This window comes from Rhipicephalus microplus, chromosome X (genome assembly GCF_043290135.1).
Source record: "Rhipicephalus microplus isolate Deutch F79 chromosome X, USDA_Rmic, whole genome shotgun sequence".
Taxonomy (NCBI): Eukaryota; Metazoa; Arthropoda; class Arachnida; order Ixodida; family Ixodidae; genus Rhipicephalus; species Rhipicephalus microplus.
Genome location: NC_134710.1, coordinates 440,512,347 through 440,524,720, shown reverse-complemented (window position 1 = coordinate 440,524,720; position 12,374 = coordinate 440,512,347). Strand labels below are relative to the sequence as shown.

The following is a 12,374-nucleotide window of genomic DNA, read 5'->3' as shown; positions in this document are numbered from 1 at the left end:
CTTAAGAGTTGCTATGCATGTCCATGATTACTGATGCATAAGAAGTTATTCATTGCACAGGTCTTAACAGTGAGCCCTATAGGTAGGATGTATGTGGCCAATGAGATGTTAGAACCTCGTACTGTGCCAGTGTATTTTAACCACAATTCTGCACTTTAGAAAACGCAGAGTTCCATAGAAGATTATCTTGGATTACAACTGGTGAGTATGAGCAGCCAGATCCTTGACCCTAAATTTCAACAAGGTAGTCCTCTTGTTGATATGCTAAGTCCAGGACAATGCTTTTCTTGTTTTGCCCAGAATTTTCCAGTAGTAATGTTATGGAGTTAAACCCTGCTGCCAGTACGTTTGATAATGTTGGTGTCAGTTGCATGCTACCATGTATAAACTTCGGCTACAATTTCTGCAGCTTAGATCCACCACTACATATGTAACTGTCAACAAATGTCTCGACATTGTGCGAAAATGCTGTTGTTATTGTCAATGTAGCTTCCCTGTGCTGTTCATGTGAATTGACCACAATCTTGCTTTTGCTTTTACAGCCTTGTTGCGTGCGGATATCAGAGAAAGTCCAGATAATATCTGCTTTTCTCCGGTGCTCTCGCAGTCACGTGAGTACTTAGTGTATCAATAAATAAATATTGACTGTTTACTTTTGCGTATGTCTTCGTGATTGCATCCTTAATGAAAACCAATAGATAATGAAGCCAAGGCACACAGCTGCACACACAGTTTGTATACGCTTGCCATTCTGAAGGTGGTAATTTTGGCCGCTGCATAATGCAATTGAGCAGAATAGTAAGGTGCCCTCCCAGCAAAAGAAAGGTTTATAAATACTAGAAGCAAGTAGCTGTTCTTACACGCCTGGTCCAGCAAGATATTGAAAGCCTGAAGATCCTAATAGCTGTTATGTCAAATTTTTCTCGTCTGTCATTTTCTACAAATGGTACAGTAAAACGAGAGTGAACTCCAAAAAACGTGTTCCCGATCGGCGTGTTCCTTTGGTTACACTTTTAACATCTCTCATTCCAATCACCCTACAGGCCGTTATCTGAAATGCTGTATTGTTAATTATGTATTTCAGGTAAACTCTCTCCTCGGGAGAAAGTGTGTCATCTACAAAAATACTATGCGACTTGAAAACAACTGCACTCCTGTTGACGCACCAGGAATGCAGACAAAACAATAATGTGCGACAGATTTATATAGCTACAAATACACTGCAACTTTTACAATATCAGCAGCATAAATTGGTCATAAAGGCACACAGCTGCACACACAGTTTACGCATGTCCGCCCACAGACATTCCAGATCTCTCGTGAATGAACTTTTCAAATAGGTTATTTCTTTGACAGAACTGAGAAAATGGCAACAGCGCGTTCGCAAATAATACGAGTATTGCACGGCACCCTTTAGATTGCTATCGGAATCAGGTTTCTTGATCCACACTGAGACGCAGAGGGGAGCTTATCGCAGTAAATAAATTCGACCTTGCATGGGATTGAATGTGGTCGTGCGTCATGTTTTAAAAAGAACGACAAATTGCCAGGGCACTAGTGTTTAGCACCTAAAGCCGCACGACTATGGCCCCATATAGCTAATACGCCTGTAACCGCAACACTACAAGCTGCCTACATAGGCGGCTGCTGTCGTACATCCCCGATACGTAAATACGAGTAGCCATGTCGTAATAATACTTTGATATGTCCAAAATCAACCTGCCGACAAGCAAGCATTGTATATATCTGCTTACTTGTACACTTAAACAGCCAATCTCAGTACTCCAACAAGTACGCGAACACTGACCGCACAAACCGCAAGCACGAGAATCTCGCGCAATCATAACCTCAAGATCCATCTAATGCACAAGTACATAGCATTTAATACGAATGCACCGAGTGGGTGTATGATTGTTATCAGCCCGGACCTTGCGAACAGAGCAGTCGACGCAAAACAAGCCTTGTAATGCCAGGAAGAGCGTTCGACAGCATCGCAACCATCGCCGCAGATGTCAGATACAGCTACGGTGCTTACCGCCCATTACAATCGTTACGTTCATAACAATCGATACTCCTAGATCACTTGTGGTATCCCCTTGCAGAAACACACCAAAAATATTACAGTTGCATTGAAAGGAACACAATATTCAGGCGGACACTCAGGTCTTCTCAACGCTCGCTAGCAATGCGTAAAACAGCCCGGAAGAAAATGGCCGCCCCACTCAATGTTGCCCGCATGCAGCCTACCTTTGCGGTACTCTGATATTTTTTTTCCAGTGACGCTATATATAACGATGGCTGAGAAATGCAAAATAGACCCAGACTGGAGCACGTTTTGTAATAAAGGTAATAACAAAGGGTGAGTTTAATGAAAACATGATTTAGGTCACTCGTATGGAAGGAAAGAGAGACGATCGCACCACTGCGATCGCGTGTTCTTGGCGGCGCCGTGTTTGCGCGCGCGCCAACAGAGACTCGTCGACAGAGTATGAAGAAGGCTGCCGAGCGGCGCTGCGCAAAGCGGTGGCAGCGCCTCATGCTCGAAGAAGCGACCCAACCGTGCCGGCGTAGGAGGCCGAAGCTAGCCGTGATTCTGCAAGGTGGCACCGCGAGGACCCTGCTGTACGAGCTTCGCCTACTCTCCATCATTCATCCTGCAGATATGCTATTATTTTATTTGAGTAGCATGTTTAGTGACCAGCTGTGAACGTTCATATTTCGCTCTCGTCCTGTGTGTGTGTTTCATGCGTGAGCTGCTGGTTTTGATCTGTTTGCCATTCTTCGTGATACATTCTAATTCGTTGCTATCACATTCGTTGCTTTCTTCATGCTGCAAAAGTGTGACTTTTATTTCTTCACATTTACACTACAACCACTTCAAGTAACATCTCTTGTACTTCTCTTGGCACTATTACCTGCGCAAGGAAATACTTAACGAACGCAAATTCCTACACGCGTCTTCTGCGATGGTCGAACTGTGGCAATATATATATATACATACATACATATATATATATATATATATATATATATATATATATATATATATATATATATATATATATATATATATATATATGTATATATATATATATATATATGTATATATATTATATATATAGCGTGAGTAATAATTCAATGGGCCAGTTAGTCGTCGTGAAGGTATGGGATATGGCACAACGGGAGCGTTGTCAACAAGGATAAACATATTTATTTATATTTATTTACCCTTGTTGACAACGCTCACGTTATGCCATATATATATATATATATATATATATATATATATATATATATATATATATATATATATATATATATATATATATATATATATATATATATATATATATATATACCAGATTCTTTGAACGTTATTCACGTTGGACCTGACGTATTGTATGCAAGAAAGAGACGACGAAACTTTCGTGGAAGCGTCTTTACTAACCAGCTGAAAACGTTCAGTAAAGACACTTCAACGAAAGTTTCGTCGTCTCTTTCTTCCATATAAATAAATAAATAAATAAATATATATATATATATATATAAATATATGTATATATATATATATATATATATGTATAAGATGTGTTTTCAATGGGCCAAATGAACTTGTGTAAAAAGAAACACAACTTCGCGGTTGTTTTATTTTATCAAAAACGATTTCGACCGGTGGACCGCTCTTTGTCAGGGTTTGCGAACAACGATAACTTGCCAAGGGCAAGATCCTGCCCATGGCAAGTTATCTTTTCAGCCACTTTTCTTTCTTCATATTTAGGCCCGTATTCACAAACGCTCCTTCACTTAAGGGCTCTCCTCGACTTGACGAAGTCAAGGCGGAGCGTGCTCCTCCACTCAAGGAGCCGATGTGTTTCATGAACGCTACTCGAGGGCTCCTTCGCCAAGGGCCGACTCGAGAAACGCTCCTTCACTTGACTTACGCAAGACGCATCTGGTAGCGAGGGTATGTGATAAAATACCACATTAAATAACAAAAATTTAGGGTAAAACACTTTGGATAGGTTAAAAAATTGTCGACTGTCAATAAATGTGTATACGGTGGAAGTATTAAGCGAGAGTTCAAATACTATAAGGTAGTTTCGATATCAGGCAGGCACCATATTAGCCAAGCCACGCCAGAGCCGAAGACGCCAGGATTAGATGCCGGTTTTGCGAAGACTCGTTTGCACGTGTGAACGAAGTTTTGTTGCACCTCGTGTCGTGGTGCCGTAGCGACGAACGGTGCAATGTCTTTCAACGATGACGGTGGCGTCGCGCGTGACGGCAGGAAGACCACCGCAACGCGGTTCGTGTTCACGCGTGAGGAGCGTGAACTGCTTGTCAATCTGGTGACGCGGCACAAGGCAGTTATCGAAAACAAGAGAACTGACGCGCTCACCAAGCGCGCTAAGGACAGTGCCTGGGAAAAACTGACGAGCGAATACAACAGCCAACCAGGCATTCGTCGCGTTACGGTGGCACAGCTGCGTAAGTTGTGGGACAATGAAAAGTCCAAGTGGAAGAAGAAGCAGTCAGAGCAAAAGCGAAACTTGTATGCCACAGGTAAGTTTACGTTTGTTTACTACTGTAATCGGGGAGTTTCGAATAGCACTAAGTTAGCAGGCCTCGTGGCCTCGTTTGCGTATGGGGGTCATATATGAGCTTTCAAATTGCGTCTCTTGCGTAAGCTATCCGAAAACGCCCTAATAAGGGCATAGGTTCCGCTCTGAATTATATGTCGTAAATAAATGTGTACCTGCAAGAATTGTGCGAATCATAGGCGTGCACAGGGTTCTCTTTCAGGGGAAGGGGGTGACGGTTTTTCGCTTGCAGAAACATTTTTAAATAGCATCACGTCGTCACCGTTCTTTTTTTTTTTGTCGGCAAAATCTTCCTGCACTTTTTTTCGCCACCGGGTGGCAAGTGTGTCATTTCATTATGAATTAAGAAGTGCTTTTGCTCAGTTTGAACGTGCTTTGCACTCTATATACATATATATTATATATAAGTGCAAGTTTTGGTTTCTTTGTCAGTATTTCTGTCTATTTTTGCAGGACATAATTTTTTCTCGAACTTATATCACTGTACAGTTTTTTCTCTTAATTTCTTTTCTTGTATTTACTGATGTATATTTCTTTATTTACTTTGTACTAGCCCCTCTTACTCGATTCCGTATTGGGCTTTGTAAGGTATGATGAATAAATAAATGAATGAGTAGTAGTAGTAGTACATTAAATAGTTATCTGTGTACCATAAATTTTCGCTGCCTATTTCTCTCGCATATGCGTTGTCTTCCTTAAGCACTTTCTTTGTGCTGTCACTTGAAATTTCCATGTATCCACGTAACAACATTTTCACACTTTAGGGTGCGGGCCATCTACCTGCCGGCCAATGAGTCCCTCATTGGCGCTAGTTGGAGCGGCGGCATCACACATGGGGACACGGCTCCAGAACCCTTATGACAGCGATGGGGTCCACCTCAATCAGCCAGTGCTTTCTTTATCGCCGTCGCGGATATTCGAGAGCATGCTCACTGGTAGCCAAGACAACACGGAAGAGCTGCTTGGTAAAAGACGAATGGGCAAAAACTGTCAGATGTAGCAACTGTCGTGCTGCTATATTGCATCAACTTTCTCATGTATACAATGTGGGAGGTGTTGCGTTTCAATGTTGTTTTGTTTTGTGACTAATGCCTCTGTTCCTACCATTTGCATATACATTTTACTAAAATTTACGTGTACAAATAATTCTCATTCTCATTACAAGAACATGCCAATTTGGTAACAGAAAGTAATGCTATGTAATAAGCCTGCTATTACTCTTTTAAAACGTTCATAGCATAATTTGACGTGGTTCAGCAAGTACTTGTGTGACACATACATTTCACATCATGGGTGGCCTTATAATAAGCCCAACTTTGGAATTGTATTTCAACTTTGCTTTTGTGTGCAGATGCCCTTTTCCCAGCGCCACTTCCCGGCAGCAAGAGGCTGACTAGCCCACGAGCTAGTACTCTTGATTTGCCAGGGATAGAATTCGCCAATTGATTCAATATTTTTGCTACAACTGAAGCTCATATTCGTGAAGGACAGTCGCTTTCTTTATTGCGTTTGTGTCTGATACCGTATGCATGCACATGAAGTATCTGTCACCATGTGTGATTACTGGTAAGGGGCTTGTATGTTTGCAGAGTGACGGTGTTGCATGCCACCAGCTCACACTATTTATTTTCATATTTACAACTGTTATTACTTTTTATATTTCCATCACGTACTGATTTGTTAAAAATGTCGCGTGTTCACGTAGAAGCATGCAAACACACAAATATTTGTGCCTCTATCATAAAGAGGCTTTTCTGATTACGTCGCATGCCCGCAGAGCACCAGTTCTGCTTCTTTTGTATGTGCAGACACAACCAATTTCATGCCATGGCCAGCTGTTGGAGTCACCAAGAGCTATGGGTTTGCCGACATCGGGAGCCCAGGCACCGCTAGTCATACGGCCCAACTGCATGCAACTATAAAAGTGTTGGCGACATGGCTTCTCGGGTTGTGTGACTAACATAAAACAGGAATATTGAAGATAAGTTATTTCTACAGTTTTATGTAAAATTAAGCCTGCCTTTTGCATGAAATATGTGGTTAACGTATATCACACACTTCAGAAAAAGGATGTGGGTAAAGTTATTTTAAATAAAATGCTGCTGAGGTATTCCGCAGTAAAGGTCTCTTAGCTACTGCCATAGCGATATTGAGGTTGGACAGAACAGTATTATGAATTATGTGTGCAAGTAACAGGCCAGGCATGACCCGGATAAATTGCCACACTTCTGTTGTACTTTCAGGCCTGATGCGTGATATAAAACGTGCTTGTATTTATACTTGCAGCAGCATATAACAGTCATGCTGACAATGCTTACACGTGTTACGTTTCCCTACCTTATGCAATTGTATTGTGTGTGTGCAGACGAGACAATTCAGCCACAACTGCGATCGAGCGAGGGTGCTGGTTCCCCAGGACCTCATACTACACAGCCACCCACGGAAGGTGCTTGCGCAAGCTGTCCCTCTGACACCTTGGCAGTAGTTGCTCCTGGAAACGAGGAGTCACGAACAGCAGCAGCAGCTCCAGATGAAAATGGAGAAAATTTAGTTGGTGCAGGAGAACGCCCACGACCAAAATCAACGCGAAGCCGCCTAGCAGCCATAGAGCGTGTGCTCGCCCCAGAAGCTACGGCCCGAATGGAGGCCCTGAAAAATGATGAGCAGCGCAAGGCACAGCTGCATGCCCTGGAGCTGCGCTTGCGTAAGCAGCAGCTCTTGCACCAACGAAAAAGGCACAGGATGCAAGTGCAGCGGGAGCAGGAGCTGCATAAAATGCAAGTGCAGCTGTTGGAGCAGCAGCTGGAGCAGCAAAAATGGCGCTCCAACACGGAGCGCCAGAAGCTGCTTTTTGAATTACAGAAAAAACAGCAGCAGCAGTGCATAGAAACCCAGCCGGAACAAAAATAAAGCATGTGTGCAATCTCACACACCTGATGCTTTTATTCAAAAGACATCTGCAACAGCTCCATGTGTGATAAAAAATATTTATTGTTGCGAGTCAGCAAGGATGAAAAGAAAACCTAAAACGTGACGAATTCAGGAACTTTTCAGCATGCTCCCGTATTTAAACATGCATAGATTTCGCAATCTGAGGTTGTTGGTCTACTCAAAAGAACATGTTACACAATTTATTCATTAGGCGAGGTAAATGCACGAGTAATCAGCCGCATTCGGCATCGAGATCCGAGTAGGGTGTCGGTTTGGTTCGCCACATCAGGCTGCTGCCACCTTAAGTGTTGTGGGATAATCACAGGTGGTGGTTCCGCGTCTTGCCTTAGAACTGCAAGGTTGTGTAGGGCAGCACAGGCCGTTGTAATGACGGCGGAGCGCTCCGCCAAGTTTTGTAGCCCCATGTCTAAACACGGGAAGCGACGTTTCCACACGCCAAAGGCCCGCTCGATCGTGTTTCTAGTGCGCATGTGAGCTGCTTGATACCTATGCAAAGAAATCAATGTCGTATTACTGTACGAACCTACACTTATTAAACGATACACTTGAGTATTATAGCCAGGCCGCTAGTCAAAACTGTTGCTGCTAATTTGCCGATTCTATTGTAACGTGGGATATATTCAGGGCACCAAAAACGATACATGTACCACGCTTATTGTAATAAAAGACTTCAAGCGCGATAGGTAGCACACACGTACACGTTTCGTTCTGGAGATGAAAGTTAAAGGGTTATACAGGCGTACTAACCGGCTCTCAGGGCTGTCCGGTGGCGGGTCAGACATCGGTGTCATGAGGAAAGACGTGCAGCGGTATCCGGCATCGCCAAGTAGGATACCTGGTACTCGTTTTTTCTCGTACAGAACGCGTGCATGACTGTTGTCGAAAATACGACTGTCATGCACTGATCCCGGCCAGCTCGAAACGACGTCGTATAATTGTAGCTTTGGCCCTGCAATCACCTATCGAAAATGCAATACATGTTATACTGTGTTTTTGTGCTGAAGCAGCCATCTACTACGAACGTATTTAATGCCTGCATGATCTTGTTTCAGTGCAGTAGTATTCACTTATGTTTCAAAGTGCAAAGCTACCGTCATAAAAATTTAAAGCTATTCCTTTTGTGGGCCAATATCAGCTGCATTCACGGGACAGGCGTCATCGCAGACGAAACACTCATGGAATATATGTGACGCCATTCGGATCGCTTTGAAGCCAGCACTCGCAAGAGAGGGGTGATTTACCACTGCAACCAAAAACTTCAGTCCCCCCTCTTCCACTCCACCCCTAGCATTGCAAATGAGACCTGGGCCTGCTCGCTCATCATCATTGCTTAGCGCGGACTGAAAGAGGACCGCGAGATAACATGTGATATTTGGTGTTGTAGCAAGCAATCCATGGGTTTAAATCGCGCTTTGGTCTTTCTTGTGAATACAGCTTTACTGGGTTGCAAACAAGCTAAACGAAGTAATAAAAATTCGCCACGTTGTTACAATAGCATGCACGGGGTTTTATAATCAAATTATCTACCATGAAGTTTTTTTTTGCTAATATGCAGCCCATGGAAGGCCTTGTGCAATGTTAATGTTGAATTACTACATTTTAGAAGTACTGCAAAGCTTTCAACGTTAGCAGTGAAGAATGAGCAAGTTACCTGAACATTTATGGAGAAGTACCCCTTCCGGTTGCGGTAAACTTCGCCATTCGGCCCACCAGGTGATTTGATACGGACGTGGGTGCAATCTATGCACCCTGTCACACCGGGAAACTTGGCGATCCGGTAGAATTCCACCATCGTCTCACGGAACCTGTCATCGGAGTTAGGGAAATTCACGACAGCCGGGAACAAGTGCTTCGCGATCAGCCGTGACACACGTTCGATGACGCGGCTCACCGTCGGTTGAGACACATTCACCAAGTCGCCCATCACTACTTGAAAAGTACCCGCTCCATAAAAGCGCAGCGTAATCAGAAGCTGCATCACAGGTGGAAGAGGGTGGCCACGATTGCTGCAGCTCTCCTCAAATGGCAAGCACTCAAGTAGCTTCTTCACGCTGCTCTTGGTGAAGCGATAGCGGGCGAGAAATTCACTGTCTGTGAAGTGCTCCATGGGGTTCAACCGGTCTCTCAATTGTTGGCGTGGTATGCTTACACAGTCGTCCACGTCGCCAAACAGCTCGTCGACGCGGAGAACATAATCGACGAACGACGCGTAGTCCGCCATGATACTTGGCTCGAGGGGCGATTCAAGGTAGCTCGATCGCTTCCTTGGAAATCTCGAGGAAACGCTCAAGATTTTCTCAAGTGAAGGAAGCGTTTCAAGTGAAGGGCGGTTTGTGAATGCGAAAACGCCACTTAAGGAGCGTTTCGAGTGAAGGGTCGAGTGAAGGAGCGTTTGTGAATACGGGCCTTACAATACAATTCTGTCTTGTATCTTCCCCTATACTTTCCTTAGCATTATTGTCTGTTAGATCTCAATAATATCATGCCAACCACGGAATAACGGGCCCTTAAGTATACACTTCTTTCCTAAATTCATTAACGAGGGTCTCGTACTGGCAGACGTAGGCCCGTATTCACAAACGCTCCTTCACTCAAGGGCTCCCCTCGACTTGACGAAGTCACGGCGGAGCGTGCTCCTCCACTCAAGGAGCTGCTGCATTTCGTGAACGCTCCTCGACACTTCCTTCGCCAAGAAGGCCTCGGAAATGCTCCCTCCACTTGAGTGAACTGCATGGGCCGAGAAAAGCGCCTGATAACGAGAGTGTTCGCAATTGCGGTTAATAAATGCCTATCTTTGTATAATAACTGAACGCTTTTCTTACAAATTCTCTTTTTATAAATTGTCATTACAGCAAAATACATGCATTTAGAGTGGTAGCATGGTTTCCGTATGCCTTGAGCCGGTAGAGTTAGCAAGACACCTACTTCAAGTTTGGCAACAGTGGCGCCAAGGCGGCAGCTGATGGCGTTTCGTCTGCTGCTGAACGCTTCTACGTGCTTAGTTTATTTCGTCTAGTGTGCGTCCATTGATTGCTGTTTATATTTACCGTAGTGTCTGAGTGGGTGTTTCAGAACCTGCTTTCGCAGGGGTGACTAACGAGCTACGTGAACGATGGCAGGAACCAGAACATATGGTTTGTTGCTTTGTTTACTTTCGCTTTGCTGAGAGCCTTCTGATCACTAGTGTAGCCACCGAACGTGCAACGCGGTGGAGTGAGTAATTTCTACTTTATATCACATTACATTGGTGTGGTTTTAGAATTCACCTCCCACAAAGATTACTAGTACATGGATTCGTTTTCGCTGCGGGAGTACGTGAACAGTTCCTAATTTCTGGGGACTGTGCTATGTTCATTTTTCTCATTTACTGGAAATTTCAAGGTGGCACTTTCGTAGTGTTTCCTCTGCATGTAATGGAAGTTTTGAAAGACAATGCTCGACACATTTATTCAAGGTTATACCACGGTATCGTTGATTTCATTGATATGTGGGATCTGACGTCCCATAACCACCATTTGATTATGAGAGACGCAGGGTAGCGTTAAAAAGTAGACATGGTACACTCATGGCTGAGCGTTTGAATAGGACTGTTTAGCAAATTAAAAAAAAGCGACCGTGTGCCTTTCTTCAACTAATGGCAAAAACATCGTTTTGAAGTTGTTATTTTCTTCACTTAGCTGCATATATAGTTGGTTAACAATGCGTGTTTGTGTTTTTGTGTTTCAATTTATTTGTTTCAACCTTCCAAGGATGCCTGAGTAAGCAGTTATTTTTTCCATCTTCTTTTCGCCCTGCATTTGTGGATGCTCTAATATGACACATTCGAATAGACTTAACCTTTAAATCTCTGTAGCTTCCGTCTCCAAATTCACAATGGCCCCATCTTAAAAAGTTTGTACTGTCTTCTTTACCTGCAAGCTCAGAAGCACATTTGTTAATGCAGGAATGACTTTTGCACTTAGGTTTTGGCTTTTATTTGTGGAATAATATTGCCGGGAATAGCTCTTGAAAGTAGTCGTGTTTTCTATGCTTCATTCTAAAGCCTCAGTAGTACCTAATTTATAGAAGATGTTTTATTCTTTTTGGAAATGATAAAATTAAAGGTGCTTTTGACTTTTGGTGCTGTTTTGTATCAAAAATGACCGTGGTGGTTTACTGAACCTTGGAGAAAGTGTCGTCAAGAAGCAAAGTATTTTACTCTGCTGATTTAACAAAGACCAGTGCAACAAAGTGGTAAAAATTGCTCAAACGTTTTTGCAACATTGCGGATATATCTGGTCAAACCCCTGTAAATAAATATCCGCTATTGTTGCAACATTAGAATTTCTCCACGCTGGAACCACGCCATCTCAGTTTCACGGAAAAGGAGTGGTGGTGGTGTATATAAAACAAGCTTGATTTTTGTAGTGCTGCTCTCCTGTAGAATCGGAGAAGAGGTTTTTGTGATTCTGTTTCATCCTGAAAAGACCGATAGGATGATAATTATGTATTCCGAAATTGAACAAAGAAGAAATTGCGAATGGCAAAGTCAACCTTCATTACATTTGGCTGGTGAAGAGCCATGTGACAAACACAAGCGTGCAACTGCAAAGTGTGCAATAATCAAGCATATGCAGACAACAGAAATAAGATCAAGGTAGTAGAGACCATAGCGTGTGTTATGCAGTGCACCTGCTAGCATTCACTGCAGATTTTGTCCTTTTGTACACAGTCGTGCAAACTCTGCTATACATTGCTAATACGACACGTTTTAGGAAACTTTTCCACTGTGTTCTTCCATCGGCAGCCTGGCCTCTGCACAAGAGAGGCAAGACATAATAT

The 12,374-nt window shown here is 43.2% G+C and overlaps 2 protein-coding genes across 2 annotated transcripts in view; one reads left to right on the top strand and one right to left on the bottom strand.

Moving 5' to 3' along the window:
- The window catches only part of LOC142776606 (uncharacterized), a 201,957-nt gene that overhangs the window by 109,031 nt on the left and 80,552 nt on the right, over positions 1-12,374 (bottom strand). The gene's annotated exons all lie outside the window — the stretch shown is intronic.
- On the top strand, positions 4,159-7,529 carry LOC119173533 (uncharacterized). The gene is made up of 2 exons (XM_075880531.1): positions 4,159-4,563; positions 5,366-7,529. The coding sequence occupies exons 1-2, from the start codon at positions 4,248-4,250 to the stop codon at positions 5,599-5,601; spliced, it is 552 nt and encodes a 183-aa protein (XP_075736646.1). The 5' UTR covers positions 4,159-4,247; the 3' UTR covers positions 5,602-7,529.

What these genes read in the sequence shown, in the direction of transcription:
- LOC119173533 (XM_075880531.1), top strand. Translation starts at nt 4,248, where the DNA reads ATGTCTTTCAACGATGACGGTGGCGTCGCGCGTGACGGCAGGAAGACC. An exon ending in GCGAAACTTGTATGCCACAG is followed by an intron (nt 4,564 to 5,365) that starts GTAAGTTTACGT and finishes TTCACACTTTAG; the next exon opens with GGTGCGGGCCATCTACCTGC.